The sequence below is a fragment of the Nansenia antarctica genome, assembly GCF_963989245.1.
Source record: "Nansenia antarctica genome assembly, chromosome: 5".
Classification (NCBI taxonomy): Eukaryota; Metazoa; Chordata; class Actinopteri; order Argentiniformes; family Microstomatidae; genus Nansenia; species Nansenia antarctica.
Window position 1 is genome coordinate 4,963,038 of NC_137690.1, and position 17,500 is coordinate 4,980,537.

At 45.5% G+C, this 17,500-nt stretch overlaps 2 protein-coding genes across 2 annotated transcripts in view; both read left to right on the forward strand.

Annotated features, from left to right (window-relative positions):
- ap3s1 (adaptor related protein complex 3 subunit sigma 1) overlaps nt 1–13,034 on the forward strand; it is a 17,355-nt gene extending 4,321 nt beyond the window's left edge. Inside the window, exons 2-6 of the mRNA XM_080530668.1 lie at nt 2,376–2,467; nt 4,398–4,509; nt 4,727–4,798; nt 6,421–6,528; nt 12,801–13,034. Of these exons, the coding sequence (XP_080386794.1) occupies nt 2,376–2,467; nt 4,398–4,509; nt 4,727–4,798; nt 6,421–6,528; nt 12,801–12,929 (513 nt within the window). The 3' untranslated portion in view covers nt 12,930–13,034. The remainder of the gene's footprint in view (nt 1–2,375; nt 2,468–4,397; nt 4,510–4,726; nt 4,799–6,420; nt 6,529–12,800) is intronic.
- Nucleotides 13,035–14,538: 1,504 nt separating this feature from the next.
- Nucleotides 14,539–17,500, forward strand: part of commd10 (COMM domain containing 10) — a gene marked incomplete at its 3' end in the record, with an annotated part of 55,753 nt that continues 52,791 nt past the window's right edge. The window contains exons 1-4 of the mRNA XM_080532950.1: nt 14,539–14,667; nt 15,349–15,439; nt 16,299–16,409; nt 16,917–17,072. Of these exons, the coding sequence (XP_080389076.1) occupies nt 14,639–14,667; nt 15,349–15,439; nt 16,299–16,409; nt 16,917–17,072 (387 nt within the window). The 5' untranslated portion in view covers nt 14,539–14,638. The remainder of the gene's footprint in view (nt 14,668–15,348; nt 15,440–16,298; nt 16,410–16,916; nt 17,073–17,500) is intronic.

The following is a 17,500-nucleotide window of genomic DNA, read 5'->3' on the forward strand; positions in this document are numbered from 1 at the left end:
GAACAGGAGGGTTGAACAGGAGGGTTGAACAGGAGGATTGAACAGTAGGGTTGAACAGTAGGGTTGAACAGGAGGATTGAACAGTAGGGTTGAACAGGAGGGTTGAACAGTAGGGTTGAACAGGAGGGTTGAACAGTAGGGTTGAACAGGAGGGCTGAACAGGAGGGTTGAACAGGAGGGTTGAACAGGAGGGTTGAACAGGAGGGTTGAACAGGAGGGTGGAACAGGAGGGTTGAACAGTAGGGTTGAACAGTAGGGCTGAACAGGAGGGTTGAGCAGGAGGGTTGAACAGGAGGGTTGAACAGTAGGGTTGAACAGGAGGGTTGAACAGGAGGGTTGAACAGGAGGGTTGAACAGTAGGGTTGAACAGGAGGGTTGAACAGGAGGGTTGAACAGGAGGGCTGAACAGTAGGGCTGAACAGTAGGGTTGAACAGGAGGGTTGAACAGTAGGGTTGAACAGGAGGGCTGAACAGTAGGGTTGAACAGGAGGGCTGAACAGTAAGGTTGAACAGGAGGGTTGAACAGGAGGGTTGAACAGTAGGGTTGAACAGTAGGGTTGAACAGTAGGGTTGAACAGGAGGGTTGAACAGGAGGGTTGAACAGGAGGGTTGAACAGGAGGGTTGAACAGGAGGGTTGAACAGTAGGTGTGAACAGGAGGGTTGAACAGGAGGGAGGGTTGAACAGGAGGGTTGAACAGGAGGGTTGAACAGTAGGGTTGAACAGTAGGGTTGAACAGGAGGGTTGAACAGTAGGGTTGAACAGTAGGGTTGAACAGGAGGGTTGAACAGTAGGGTTGAACAGGAGGGTTGAACAGTAGGGTTGAACAGGAGGGCTGAACAGGAGGGTTGAACAGTAGGGTTGAACAGTAGGCAGGGCAGTAGGGTTGAACAGGAGGGTTGAACAGGAGGGTTGAACAGGAGGGTTGAACAGGAGGGTTGAACAGGAGGGTTGAACAGGAGGGTTGAACAGGAGGGTTGAACAGTAGGGTTGAACAGTAGGGTTGAACAGTAGGGTTGAACAGGAGGGTTGAACAGGAGGGTTGAACAGTAGGGTTGAACAGGAGGGTTGAACAGTAGGTTTGAACAGGAGGGCTGAACAGGAGGGTTGAACAGTAGGGTTGAACAGTAGGGTTGAACAGGAGGGTTGAAAAGTAGGGTTGAACAGGAGGGTTGAACAGTAGGGTTGAACAGTAGGGTTGAACAGTAGGGTTGAACAGGAGGGTTGAACAGTAGGGTTGAACAGTAGGGTTGAACAGGAGGGTTGAACAGAGGGGTTGAACAGGAGGGTTGAACAGGAGGGTTGAACAGGAGGGTTGAACAGTAGGGTTGAACAGTAGGGTTGAACAGGAGGGTTGAACAGAGTGGTTGAACAGGAGGGTTGAACAGGAGGGTTGAACAGTAGGGTTGAACAGTAGGGTTGAACAGGAGGGTTGAACAGTAGGGTTGAACAGTAGGGTTGAACAGGAGGGTTGAACAGGAGGGTTGAACAGGAGGGTTGAACAGTAGGGTTGAACAGTAGGGTTGAACAGGAGGGTTGAACAGTAGGTTTGAACAGGAGGGTTGAACAGTAGGGTTGAACAGTAGGGTTGAACAGTAGGGTTGAACAGGAGGGTTGAACAGGAGGGTTGAACAGTAGGGTTGAACAGTAGGTTTGAACAGGAGGGTTGAACACGTTGAACAGTAGGGTTGAACAGGAGGGTTGAACAGTAGGGTTGAACACGTTGAACAGTAGGGTTGAACAGGAGGGTTGAACAGTAGGGTTGAACACGTTGAACAGTAGGGTTGAACAGGAGGGTTGAACAGGAGGGTTGAACAGGAGGGTTGAACAGTAGGGTTGAACAGGAGGGTTGAACAGGAGGGTTGAACAGGAGGGTTGAACAGGAGGGTTGAACAGGAGGGTTGAACAGGAGGGTTGAACAGGAGGGTTGAACAGTAGGGTTGAACAGTAGGGTTGAACAGTAGGGTTGAACAGTAGGGTTGAACAGTAGGGTTGAACAGGAGGGTTGAACAGTAGGCTTTGTGGTGAATGTGATCTCACTTTCTTTAAGTTTGTGATGAGCCGACGTCTTTTTCAAAAGTGTATATTATTATTATTATCTCAATAAACAACATCTGTCTGGATGACTATGCGAACGTGGTCTCAGCTATCAAACTTTTACAATCATAAATCTTTAAAATCATTCTACATTTAAAAAAAAGAAAATGTTTTATTCATTCTAAAAAAATAAATTATTTAGCATTGGTGTACGCCTAAAATGCTTTGAAGAAGAACTCCAACCGAAAATGCACTGTGCCAAAAGCTGTTGTTTGACCTATTCCGCTGCTAACGTTAATAAACCTGCGTGCGTGTTTGTTTTGGTTTGTGTCCTGACAGAGTGAAGACACAGAACAACAGATCATCAGAGAAACCTTTCATCTGGTATCGAAGCGGGACGAGAACGTGTGTAATTTCCTAGAAGGTGGAATGTAAGCAATTAGGCCAACGTCGGCCATTTTGATTCTCCTCTTTCAACAGCCTCTTTCAACTCAGGCCTTTGTTGTTCACACACGACACGTTTTTTTTCATTCCGCCGTTTCTAATCTTCAAAGGTAATTACATTGAAAATGTCTTCTGTTTGTGAAAGAATTGAAAGGAAAAGCAGTTTGTTTTCTAAACGTATTTCCACGAGCGGAATAGTAATCGACGGGCGGAATGTTCCAGTGGTGGAATCAGCCTGTCATGATGCGACATCACACCAACTGTCACCGCGACAGAGGATCACTATGGGGGGCCAGCTGGGGAACGATCAGTTGGATCATGAATAGTTTAATGTTTATGTATCATTCATGAAGCTTAGGGCCCGGGTGTGGGCTTGTGGGACTCACGCACAGACACACACACACACACACACACCCATACACATACACGCACGCACACATACACATACACACGCACATGCAAACACAAACGCACACGCACACACACACACACACACACACACACATACACACACACACACACACACACACACACACACACACCCATACACACACACACACACACACACACACACACACACACACCCACACCCACACTCACACTCACACTCACACTCACACTCACACTCACACTCACACTCACACTCACACTCACACTCACACTCACACTCACACTCACACACCGTCCTGCTCGGGACAGATTGACCAACAGAACAGTGATCTCTGGTTCTGGTGCTGTCCTCACCAGGCTGTGACAGACAGAACAGTGATCTCTGGTTCTGGTGCTGTCCTCACCAGGCTGTGACAGCGAGGACACATGTTTAGTCTCTCCAGTCAGATATGATGTCGTTCAAACATTGTTTTTTCCTTCTCTGACCTTACCCGTGGGAGAAGGCCTTCTGTAGAGGCATATCAGACAAGGCCGTGTTCAACGCGTTTTTTATCAGACTTTAAAAAGGTCAGTCAAGGTCTCTCTGCCGGGCCTTCAGTCGATCGGCACTGTGACTGGACGCACCGCGAAACACATGACCCAGTTAATCTGATTGGCAGAAGCAGACAGTGCTTTCTAGACGTGTGACTTGTGACATCACCATGGTGTGTTCTCAAGGCAAAGGCAAATGTATTTATATACTAGCACATATATTTAAGCGTCCTTGGGTTTGAGAAAGGCGCTATATAAATCTAAGAATTTTTTAAATTATTATTATTCATACAACCGAATGCAAACTCATAGTGCTTTACTGTACATAAAAATATTTAAAAAGTCCAATAAAATAACAATTAAAAAGTAAAAATAAAAATAGGTCACCGTTTTTAAAATACAATAAATTAAAAGCTGAACAAAAGAAGTGCAATTTTAAATAACAATTTAAAAGGTTAAAGTTTCAAATCAATAAATAAAAACAAATCAGTCAGTTAAAAACCTAGCCGAAACTGTCAGTATTTAAAAGACAGTCAATTAAAGTAAATTAAAAGCTGAACAGAACATAACAATCTTCAGCCTATTTTTAAAAAAAGTAATAAACGATGTGGCTGACCTAATGCTTTGTGATAGCTTGTTCTAATTTTTTGCCGCATCGTGAGCGAATGCTGCCTCTCCGCCTTTGGTGCTCGCTCTGGGAACTGTTAAAAGTCCAGACTCAGATGATCTTAGGGATCTAGCAGGTTCAGTTAAGGCACTAATATGTCAGAGATGTATTTTGGCCCTAAAACATTCAGTGATTTGTAGACCAGGAGCATAATCTATTCTGTGAGATACAGGGAGCCAGTGTAGTGATCCAAGAATGGGAGAAATGTGATCAAACGTCCTCGTTTTAGTCAGGACTCTTGCAGCAGCATTTCGAACAAGTAGGCTCTGAATGTGTGTGTCTGTCTGTGTATTAGCTCTGTGATTGATTGATGTTGTCTGTGTTTCCAGGTTGATTGGCGGGTCTGAGAACAAGCTCATCTACAGACATTACGCCACGCTCTACTTCGTGTTCTGTGTCGACTCCTCAGAGAGTGAACTTGGCATTCTAGATCTCATCCAGGTAAAGGCCCCGGGAATTATGATTTTTATTGTTGAACTATGAACATTTGGTACCTTTTTATAGACGTCGACATTTGAAAGGCTTAACCACTGTGGGCGGTTTATGTGAAGAAGTGATTGAGTACACGTCTTGAGTTAAACAATGATTTGTGCAACTCTGGTAGATTATTACACAGTTCGGTGTTAAATTCTCAGTCTGTGTTAAAATCTCTCTGCAGGTATTTGTGGAAACGCTGGACAAATGCTTCGAGAATGTCTGTGAACTCGACTTAATCTTCCACGTGGACAAGGTAAGGGATATTTCACATTTATGCCCTATTTTGATGTCAGTTGTCTATGTAGCAAACATTCAAAAGTCTTAGCCTTTGTGATGTCACAGCTTGCCTGACTGACAGACATTCTGTCTTAGCCTTTGTGATGTCACAGCTTGTCTGACTGTCAGACATTCTGTCTTAGCCTTTGTGATGTCACAGGTTGTCTGACTGTCAGACATTCTGTCTTAGCCTTTGTGATGTCACAGGTTGTCTGATTGACAGACATTCTGTCTAAGTCTTTGTGATGTCACAGCTTGTCTGACTGACAGACATTCTGTCTGAGTCTTTGTGATGTCACAGGTTGTGTGACTGACAGGCATTCAGGCTGTGTTCGTAAATTCGCTCTGGAAATCAGATCGGCACACATGGAATGCCTCTAGTCCAATCAAATGACTTGGTCCCTTTATGAACCCAGAACCCATGAACCCAGTGTGCGCTCCGGCGCTCTCAGAGCGAATTTAAAGTCTTTGTGATGTCACAGATTGTCTGACTGACAGACATTGCATCTGAATCTCCCTTAACATGTATCCTTCTTACCAAGGATGTTAAGAGTTAAAACTATAAACAAACTTAAAACCTCCCTTAACATGTATCCTTTATACCAAGGATGTTAAGAGTTAAAACTGTAAACTTAAAATGTCCCTCAACATGTATCCTTCTTACCAAGGATGTTAAGAGTTAAAACTATAAACACACTTAAAACCTCCCTTAACATGTATCCTTCTTACCAAGGATGTTAAGAGTTAAAACTATAAACAAACTTAAAACCTCCCTTAACATGTATCCTTCTTACCAAGGATGTTAGAGTTAAAACTATAAACTTAAAATGTCCCTCCACATGTATCCTTCTTACCAAGGATGTTAAGAGTTAAAACTATAAACAAACTTAAAACCTCCCTTAACATGTATCCTTCTTACCAAGGATGTTAAGAGTTAAAACCCTAAACTTAAAACCTCCCTTAACATGTATCCTTCTTACCAAGGATGTTAAGAGTTAAAACTATAAACAAACTTAAAACCTCCCTTAACATGTATCCTTCTTACCAAGGATGTTAAAGAGTTAAAAGTGTAAAACTTCAAACGTCCCTGAACAGGCGGTGAACGTGTGTCTGGCCCCCCCCCCGCGGACCCTGCCTGGCCAGGGCTGTTATTAGTTTAGCATGTGTCTCGTCTAGCAGGAGAGGTAATTGATCTCCCTGGCGGTGACACTCAGGCCTGGCTGCTGTCGCAGGGAAGCTCACTGTCCATATATCTAACCGTCCCTGGCAGTGAGGCCGGATATTACTCTGCAGGTTCCGTCTTTCTCATCCCCGCTCCGTCCCGAGTCGTCATTGATATTCATGTGTAACAACACGGGGGTTCATACAGGTTAATAAACAAGGACGAAACACAGCGCCGCTGACAGCCAGGTAGATGAAACACGCCGTGATAAACGACGCGTTCGCCTGGACGCGGGGACGTAAAATAGTTATCACTATCACAAAAAAAAAGAATTAAAAAAACAAGATCAATTTTCTTTATTTTCTTTTAAGGAGAGACACATATTGAATCTTAAGAATAACAGATATGACTTCCCCTTGGCTTTTGATGATTGACAGGTCCATAACATCCTGGCCGAGATGGTGATGGGAGGGATGGTGCTGGAGACGAACATGAACGAGATCATCACGCAGGTCGACGCCCAAAACAAGATGGAGAAGTCTGAGGTAAGAGTGGCGCTCGCCGTTTACCGTGCGACACCCCCCCACCCCCCCACCTCCCCCTCCCTCCAGGTACTGTATGTGTCGGCCAGGCATGTGTGTATGCTGACCCCTGACCCCCCTGACCCCTGCATGACCTCTCGGTGCCCGTGTGATGCTCCCCTCTCTTGAGTGTTCATGCTCTTCTCTGGCCCACAGCTGCTGCACCGCTCTCCACACTGAGTCAGACTCTAGATCCCTCTAGAACCCTCTAGAACATTCTAGCACCTTCTAGAGCCCTCTAGAACGCTCTAGCACCTTCTAGAACCTTATATCACCTTCTAGCTCCCCCAACACGTAAACACCACATGACACCTATTGACCTTTCTCAGGAAAAGCTAACGCTAGGCAAAATTTTCCCCCATTTTCCCCCCAATGCATCTGTGGATCCCACCCTCATGAGAAACATTGTTCTGCTCATCCCACTCTAGAGACGTGGAAATGGTCTGTCGACGTGTCTGTTGACATATTTGTTGACATGTTTATTGACTTTTTGGGGGGGAGGGGGGGAGGGTGGGGTGGGTGGTGTTGAGTGGCTGCTGAAGGGAAAGTGGTGTGTCAGAGGAGAACGTTTAGATGAACAAGCATTTGATGTTCAAGTCAAAGATGTCCTGAGCTGATCATTCCACATCTGTGAAGCCGATATCTTGGGGCTGATCATTTAATGTCATTGTCCATATTTAGGCCTAGGCATCGCTTTGTTGTCATACATACAGCTACACTATTGTCGCTTTTACCAATATACATAATATACATATATATATATATACATAAACTTATGCTTTTTAGAGATATTTGACCATTCATTTATTGCTGGGACACATTGTTACTGCCAGAGACAATTTCATTGAATCATTGCAATTTGCCAATGGGCAGAATAATTCAATTCTATATTTTCACAAGTTTTAAGTAGGCGCATTTATCACCGTAAGCACATTGCACACAAGCTTTTATGAGGTGTGACCCTAGCCGAGAAAGTCCAACAATTCATCGTAAGCCATTACCTCCCCTAAAGCATACAGCGAAGCCACACAGCATATCTAGGCCTACTAGTTTTCATTTGAAGAGACAGATTCATTTAGATTTTTTATTTGCTTGGCTTTTATACGAATGAAGTGTGCAATTACATAATTACATAAGGTTACAGTTATTTATACCGGGTGACTCACAGTGAGAACCCTCTGGGTTCCTCACAACCGGCTGTTCAGCTAGTTGCTAACTAGGCTGATGTGCTGAACCAGTGTTGCATCCGTGGCTAACATGTGGAGAGGGTCTGACCTTCCTGTTGAACCTGCGGCCGTATCTAACACAGATGAATACGCTCTGACGACCACACTCAGCTGTGTCGCTTCACGGCCGATCGAACGGAAAACCCTTCTTGACAGATGACCCCCTGAGAGCCGAGTCTTTGACTGTTCAACAAAACATCAGATCTGCTCTGTCCTTCCTTCTCCTTTCCTCAGACCTACCCTAGACCGCAGGCTCCTCTTCCCACTCCCACCACAGCGACGATGACTCCGGTCACGTTTCGGCCATTTTGATTCATTGAGCAATAAAACAGGAAAAACAACAGTATCTTTCCCACAGCGTGTGATTCTTCTCCATTTACGATTCGGCTGAGAGTACTTGAATTGACGATGGCATGAGTTGTTTCCCTCTCACATTGTCATGTGACCTAGGCGTGGGGGAAGTTGTGAAATCACCTCAGCGTCAAGCAGCAATGCGGTCTAGGATCGGTCTCCCCCTCTCTCTCTCACTATTTCTATTCTATTTATATAAACTGTAATTTATTACTTTGATCTGCTTTAACAACATTCCTCCTCATTCCTCTTTTTTCCTGACCCTTTCTAGTTCTTTCCATTTTTCTCTCTTTTTGCAGACGTTTATCTTTCAGTCTCCCAGACAGGACAGGTAGACACAGACAGGTACTGACAAATTTCAACCCAAGTACTGTAACCTTACCAAGATTACACTACCTACCTACCTACCTACCTACCGTAGTCCTCCATAGGCCGACCCACGTAATAGCCAAACAACGTCACTAACATAACAAATCTTTCACAGCAGACCCAAAAATGCTATCAGTGTGCTATCGCTATCTTTTTTCGTTGCTCGGTCACAACAGCTGTAGGAGTAGTTCATTGAACAATGTATTATTCTTCATCGAAATGTAATTAAGAAAACAGGTCTGATGATATCGCACCAGTCTAAAAGCGTTGCTGACTAGAGTAGCTTTGCAGAAGGCAGTTTGAGTGGTAGATTGCTATGGCTAGCTTTAGCCATCCAGGCGCTACAATGAGACTTTGCACTCAGGCCCGTGTAGTTTGGCATCCTATCTGTTTCCATAACACATACCTGTTTGTCTTGTTGCAATGTTCCAGGTGCTGAAAAATGTCAAGTCACACCTTTTCGCTAGGTTGCCTCCAACGCTCTGCTAGCTAGCTAGCCAGCTGCGCCAGCTAAAACACACAGCATGCTCTCGCCCTTCTCGCCTCCTGTCTCTCTCAGCGCTAAGCTCTCTGCTTCCCTGCCTTTCAGCTGTCACCAGGCTGCTTCTAAGCATTAGGTGACTGTTGATGACACATTCCTGAAGAGGAGTGAAAAAAACCAAGGAAAATGAAAAATAAAATAAACCGATGACACATTGAGAGATTTTTTGTCTAGTTTGTGGTGTCGGAGACTCATGGATGAACCCAGCAGGTTTCCCAGAGTCACAGCTCAGTGACGGAGCAGCTGTGAGCGAAGACAAGCACCTGTGTGGGAACACCGGAGGTAGACCAGGGGAGGCTGGTGAAGGTAGAACACCAGGGGAGGCTGGGGGAGGTAGAACACCAGGGGAGGCTGGGGGAGGTAGAACACCAGGGGAGGCTGGTGGAGGTAGAACAGCCAGGGGAGGCTGGTGGAGGTAGAACACCAGGGGAGGCTGGTGGAGGTAGAACACCAGGGGAGGCTGGTGGAGGTAGACCAGGGGAGGCTGGTGGAGGTAGAACACCAGGGGAGGCTGGGGGAGGTAGAACACCAGGGGAGGCTGGTGGAGGTAGAACACCAGGGGAGGCTGGTGGAGGTAGAACACCAGGGGAGGCTGGGGGAGGTAGACCAGGGGAGGCTGGTGGAGGTAGAACACCAGGGGAGGCTGGGGGAGGTAGAACACCAGGGGAGGCTGGTGGAGGTAGAACACCAGGGGAGGCTGGTGGAGGTAGAACACCAGGGGAGGCTGGTGGAGGTAGACCACCAGGGGAGGCTGGGGGAGGTAGAACACCAGGGGAGGCTGGGGGAGGTAGAACACCAGGGGAGGCTGGTGGAGGTAGAACACCAGGGGAGGCTGGTGGAGGTAGACCAGGAGAGGCTGGTGGAGGTAGACCAGGAGAGGCTGGTGGAGGTAGACCAGGGGAGGCTGGTGGAGGTAGAACACCAGGGGAGGCTGGTGGAGGTAGACCAGGGGAGGCTGGTGGAGGTGGATGTCGGAGGACGGGCTCGTTGTAATGCATGGCATGAGGAGTGGTGTGTTCGATGTCGTTCCTCATTCCGTTCCATGCTTTACAACGAGCCCCACCAGCCTTCTTACATCGCTGACACCTCAGTGTGCTACATCACCAAGCGCCCCGGTCTGGTTCTCTCTTTACATAGTCACGCATCACTAGGGTGTAGTGTAGCGTGTAGCGTGGAGTAGCCTACGTGAGCAGACCCCGAGGCCTCCTGGCAACTGGCGAGGAACAACCAGGAAGTAGCTAGTTGGTCTAGCTTGTCTCTCCAATGCTAGGTTTGGTCCTGTGTGAGGCTTCATCCAGGGTCAGTAAGACCCAGGTTCTCCTCAGTGGAGGTGGAGGACAGTGGGGTCGTCTGTATGTCTGACTGCCACTCTGCTCGACCGTCGTGAGTGACATGTAAGAAGACGACACTTTTCAAGTGACTGTGTGTGTACAATTAGAAAAAGAAGATCTACTTGTATTGATCTCCGAGGGGGAAATGGTCTTTTTTGCATAACCGCGAGACACACACAGCACAACGCACAGCACAGCACACTCCTAGGGAGAACCGAGCTCTGGGCACAGGGTCAGCCCCCTGACAGGTGCCCCTGGAGCAGTGTGCCTTGCTCAAGGATACCTTAGATATGATGCCAGCAACCCATCCAGTCACCAGCTCACATCCGGGGTTTGGGGGATCGAACCAGCGACCTTCCGATTGCTGGCCGGCCTCTCTAACCTCCAGGCTGCCTGCCGCCCCCCTTAGAGAATTGAAATTCAAATCCTGTGCCTCCACATTTCCTGTGGGTTCCAGAGACAGCAGATTATACTGCGAGGTGTTTGAGCCGCTTATTCAAATGAATGTCATCTCAACTCGCACGCATCCGTTGGCACGAATTGTGATGTTTGAAAAACCTTTTGATTAGTCCTTTAAAACTCTGTGATTTAGTCCTTTGAAACCTTGTGATTTATTAGTCCTTTAAAAAGAGATTTAGTCTTCATTTTTGGGTCTGATTGTGAAAGATTCTGTGGGTGGATCTCTAACCCCGGTGATTCTCAAATGTCCCCTTGGCTTTAAGATCCGAAATAAAATATACTTCTTTATTTTTTTATCACAGATTTGATATCATGAATTTAACTTATTTTAGTTTTTCTTTCTATAGTTCTATAGTCTTTTTTCTAGTCTATACCGTACATTTATGACATATATCTCACATTCTCATCAGGTGTTTTCTAAATTGACGTGTACAGAGTTATATTGACCAGTACTTTGGGAATCACCGTGTTAGAGTGTGGACCCCCCCCCACCCCCCAGTCCAACGCAGAGTAGACGACCTGCTGTTGCAGAAGCCCTCCCCCCCACCACCACCTGATCTGTGTGATAGGGCTATACTACAGGCACAACAGACACCAGGGGAGGCTGGCGGAGGCAGAAATCGGAGGACGGGCTCATTGTAACACTTGCAATGGAATTAGGGATGGTATCAAACATGTGTGATTGGTACCATTCCTCATTCCGTCCCATCCATGCATTGCCAATTGCCATGAGCCCTTCCTCCGATTTCTACCTCCGCCAGCCTCCCCTGCCCCCCCCCCCCCCCACATGGTCTGTGCCATAGGGTGATACCATAGGCATAACGGACACCATACATAACATTAAATTGATTTTGCTATAAACCTTAATGTATATTTAAATTATTCAACTACTGTACTTATTGCCTTTTTTTGAAGCCGTATAGCAGCACTTAAACTCGTTACTGGTGCCAACTTGTTATTGAATCCGCTGTGAGCTTCACAACACACAGCTTCACAACACACAGCGCTTTCAGAGCATAATTACAGTGCCGAAGATGTTCCCTCGTTGTTATAATTATATATATATATATATATATTACGTGTATTAAACCTGTCTGAAATCTGCAAACGTTAGGAAATGGACACAGTAAAGTAAAGTAGTTTGAAGATTAAACTCTTAGTGGAACAGGATACATTTTAAATTATATATATATATATATATTATAATAAGGCTAGACTGATATTGATATGATATTGCTTTAGTTTGTGATACCTAGCGTACCAGGAGAAGCCATTCCACAGTCACATGCTCGGCCAACATAAGGGTTTCTAAAGTCTACAAACATTCTATAACATATCTATAACATATCTATAACACATCTGTAGCTTCATTCCCTCTTCATGTCCAAACCCATTCCTGCTTTACCCAATTCTCTCCTTGCATTTTGTATCCTTACCTAACCGGTCCTCGAGAGTTTGGTGGGTTTACTTTCCGAGCGATTGCTGCCTACCGCCTTTAAAAAAGAAAAGAAAAAAGAAAACCCTCGATATTATTGATTACTTTCCGATCAATGAATGTACCACTATTGTTCTCTCAACCTCTCTCACATTTGATTCATAATTGGCTCTGGTTGTGATGAAGCCTAAATCATAATGAACCAAATGATTGCATGTGCGTATGAAGCTGTAGGCATTTGGATGTACATCTGCACAAGTCTGTTTTGGAGTAGTATGTAGTATGTTGATGCTTGGCATTTTGTCTCTGTTCTAGTGTCGTTGTGTGTTTAGAGCCGTGTGATGATGATGTTGTTGTTGTTGTTGTCGTCGTTGTTGTCGTTGTCGTCGTCGTTGTTGTGTGTCCCTGTCCGATGTGTGTGTCTGATGTGTGAGAGTATAATGTACTGCCGAGAGTGTGTGTGTGTGTCTGTGTGTGTTTCACTGATGACTCTTAACTGTGTTTGTGTGTTGTGTTGTGTGTAGGCCGGTATCGCGGGCGCGCCTGCCAGAGCCGTCTCCGCAGTCAAGAACATGAACCTCCCAGAAATGCCCCGAAACATCAACATTGGAGACATCAGCATAAAAGTGCCAAACCTCCCCTCCTTCAAATAGAGGGGCGAGAACCCCCCCCACCCCACCCCCCCTCCCCTCCCCACCCCACCCACCCCCACCCCCACCCACTCACCCACCCACCCACCCACCCCCCACTGCTGGGCGTCGACCAATGTTTACGATGCAACTTTGTTTACCAAAATCAAAAACAAAAAACACATCCGGTTTTATTGAAATATCACGAAGGTACTGTGTGAAATCTTTTTTGGGGGGGCGTTTAAAACTCTTAACTTAACTGTTTTGAGATGAATGTCTTCTTTTCTGTGGCTTGTTTTTTCTTGTTTGAGAAGATGAAGTATTTATTTATTATTATGACATTCCGCGTCCCTAGCTAAGGGGTGGCCCGTGTGTGTAGGATGCTGCAGTATTGGATCATACCTTAGTAGCGGTTTGTAAGAAGACAAACAAACTGAACAGAATATTCTTATATATACAAGTTTATGATGTTATAAATGCTGAAATTGTATTTCTTTGTCTTATCTGTATACAAAATATTTTAAACAAAACAATCTTGTCTTTTCAGATTTATTTTCTCTTGGTTTTAAATCGATGCATGTGAAAACGTTTTTCTTTTTCCTTCTTTTTGCAACCTAATAAAGTATTGAATCATTTTATGTCTGCCTGCTATTTGTGTTTTCAGTCAAACTGTTAGACAGATTAGATTAGATTGGAAACTATTGAGAGTAGGCTAGTGTTTAGCCTGTTTTTAACTTGTATGACAGAATGTTTATATAACCTTTATTTTAGCTGGGACTCCCATTGAGACCGAGGTCATTTACAACAACTGCAAAACTATAACATTATAAAACACAATCAGGGAAAAACAATGACATTTTTTAACAAAGAGGTTCTCTTGGTTGATCAAACCAACTGTAATATACTCTGCAGATTGTTTCAACCAACTGTAATATACTCTGCAGATTGTTTCAACCAACTGTAATATACTCTGCAGATTGTTTCAACCAACTGTAATATACTCTGCAGATTGTTTCAACCAACTGTAATATACTCTGCAGATTGTTTTAAACAACTATACTGTACTCTGTAGGTTACAGCAGCGAAGTGCATGTTGTTGAACCAACTACAATCGATCTTGTCGTCCTGTGAGTTTGACAGACAACATACAGATAATTGAAAGAGGCCATGTTGAAGACTGCGGACAACAGTCACATAAAACATATCTGAAAATGTACAGTAGTGGCCCTTGGTGGCCAATGCCCTTGATAAGGTAAGGAACCAAATAATGTGAGTTTGTAATTTTTGCTTGAACTACCCCTTTAAGTCACTGTGGTACCCATTTGGTCCAGTCCCCGCCCCGTAGTCAGCTGATAGACGGCACATGACTGTCTGAGACAATCATTAAGCGAAGCTTTTGCGCAGTATGCGCTCATTGTATTTCTCAAATATCTCTGCGCATGAAACCCAAACACACGGGTATATCATTAAACACGATAACAACATCGTTAACGAATACCGAATGATTTAGATTTAGTCTTCGGATGTTTCTTTCTGTGAAGTGTAAAAAGAGCGTTTCAATTAAGCGCGTTTCGGTGCGCAGCTTTGAGTGTCTCAGCTACAACCTCTCCTCACAACACGGAAGTGGGCATGGCGCAGGTGGTGTGAGACAGACAGCCAGGGAGCAGGTCAGAAACACAGACTACTACAGGTGTGATCATCCACCAGACAGACAGACAGACAGACAGACAGCCATGGCTGCGATCATCACAGAGACACAAAGGTGAGGGGTTTCATCTCGGGGGTCTTCACGATTAGACGCTCAACACACTGGTTCCAACTTCATAAGGCAGCAGACTTGTATTGTCACTAGTAGAGATGTAGACGTGCTAATGTTATGATGTTGATCATAGCGACCCTCAGCCTGTTTATGCGTTATTGCTACAGTACACACCAGCACTTGATCTTTGCACTTCTTATATTTATATTATTTATGACTCTTGCACTGACTGCAACATGCACTGGACCTTGAATAACTCTGCACTGCACTTTATATTTACAGCACTATCCATGCACTGTCTGTCCTGTGTTGTCCTGTTTTTGCATTTGTATTTGTACTTGTTTTGTTCATGTATATGTGAAAAAAGCATAAATGCACCTTCTGTAATGCCAAAGCAAATTCCTATATGTGTCAAGCATAATGGCAATAAACGTTATCTGAATCTGAATCTGAATCTGAACCTTATCATTCTAAACGGAGATACTATTCTGAATCTGAATCTGAACTATGATGTTGGTTTGCACTGTCTTGTCCTGTCTTGCACCTGTCCTGCTGTAAACCGTGCTCCACTGTCCCAAACCAAATTCCTAACATGTTTACATGTCATGGCAATAAAGTCTTCTGATTCTGATTCAGATTCAGATTCTGATTCAGCTAACATTCATTGTTGTTGAATCCTCCCAGCATCAAAGATGCCGTGGCCTCCATCAACACCATAGACGTCAACAAGTTCTCCAGACTCCTGTCCCGGATCGTGCAGAAACTCCATTTGAAGGTAATAATCATAATAATAATAACCTTTATTTGTAGCCTGTAGCACTTTTCCTGCAAACGTTGCAGCTCAAAGTGCCCCGATCGTTATATAATCAATATTTAATCATTTAGTAATTTAAAGGCAATATTAAAAAGATGGGTTTTTAGTCTTGACTTGAACATGTTTGCTGAGGTTGCATCCCTAATGTAAACTGGCAGAGCATTCCACAATTAGTGCATGAAATGAGAATGCAGCCTCACCAAATCTCAAAGGTAGTACTGTGTATGTAGATTGGATTAGATTAAATTAGATTCGATTAGATTCAATGTTATTGTCATTGCAGAGTACAAGTACCAGACAACGAAATGCAGTTTAGCATCCAACCAGAAGTGTGAATAGTGATATAAGAACATGCTATAAAAACATGACAATGTGAGGGATAAGTACAGTAAGAGGTAGCCTATAGGCAATACAGTTACAAGCCATGTACAGTTAAGGTAGACTATGTACAGTATGTAATGTACAGATGGTAGTACAATGGTAGTATTGTAAACAGCAAGTTGTGCAAATAACAGGGTAAAGAGTGATCACACACAACAACTGTTTTAAAGGATCTCCAGTGACTGGGGTGATTCCCATAGTGTGTGACGTATCATAAACGGAGGTTGCTTGGCTGCTGAACTATTACTGTATGGCCCTTCCTCAGTGGCTCTCTCAGCTTTCTCTGTATGGCACTTTCTCCTCTGTCCTCCACTCGCTCACTCCATCCCACGCATTACAATGAGCCCCGTCCTCCGATTTCTACCGCCACCAGCCTCCCCTGCTGTACAGGTGATTCCTACAGTGCCGTCGTCATGGTGACTTGTGTGTGTTTTTTCAGGGAGAGCGCACCTTCAGTGAGGAGGAGGAGCTTAAACTGCAGGGAGCGCTCTCATTGGACAAGCAGGCCCTCAGTCTGGTGCTGGAGACGGCAGCGTTCATTCTAGAACAGGTAAGGGTCGGCGCCTCCTTCATTCTAGAACAGGTAAGGGGCGGGGCCTCCTTCATTCTAGAATAGAAAAGGGGCGGGGCCTCCTTCATTCTAGAACAGGTAAGGGGCGGGGCCTCCTTCATTCTAGAACAGGTAAGGGGCGGGGCCTCCTTCATTCTAGAACAGGTAAGGGGCGGGGCCTCCTTCATTCTAGAACAGGTAAGGGGCGGGGCCTCCTTCATTCTAGAACAGGTAAGGGGCGGGGCCTCCTTCATTCTAGAACAGGTAAGGGGCGGGGCCTCCTTCATTCTAGAACAGGTAAGGGGCGGGGCCTCCTTCATTCTAGAATAGAAAAGGGGGCAGTGCTCTTCTCTCCTCTCCAGGCGGTGTACCACAACGTGAAACTGTCTCTTCTTCTTCTCTCATCTCCAGGCAGTGTACCGCAATGTGAATCTGTCTCTCTTCTTCTCTCCTCTCCAGGAGGTGTACCACAACATGAATCTGTCTCTCTTCTTCTCTTCTCTCCAGGCGGTGTACCACAACGTGAAGCCGGCCTCCCTGCAGCAGCAGCTAGAGAGCGTCCGTCTGGACCCGGACAAGGCCGAGGCGTTCAGCCAGGTGTGGGCCAGCGCCGGTCCTGACCTGCTGGAGAAGGTCCGGCAGAGGATCTTCGCCCCCAAGAAGGTCAGAGGTCAAGCTGCCCTTACACCTAGTAGTATAGGTCTACGGGCTAGTGTCCCAAACACAGATTATGGGGAAAGGGATTCAAAGTTTGTAATTGCACAGAGCACAGAGTACGAACGAAATGTATTTATGCTCTAGAGGGGGCGTCTAGACAAGGGGTGAGAGCCATTGAAGGCGACCCTGGAGGGGGTCAATTAGGGGTTCAGTGCCTTGCTCAGGGCCACTTCGACACATCGCCAGCTGGGGATTCGAACCGCTGCGAGCTGCCGACTTTGCGATCATTAGACGCCGGCTCTACCGGCTGAGCCACAGCCGCACTTCTGTTAAACTTCCTCAAACACAGATTAAACCTCCACTAACACAGATTAAACCTCCCCAAACACAGATTAAACCTCCCTAACACAGATTAAATCTCCTAACACAGATTA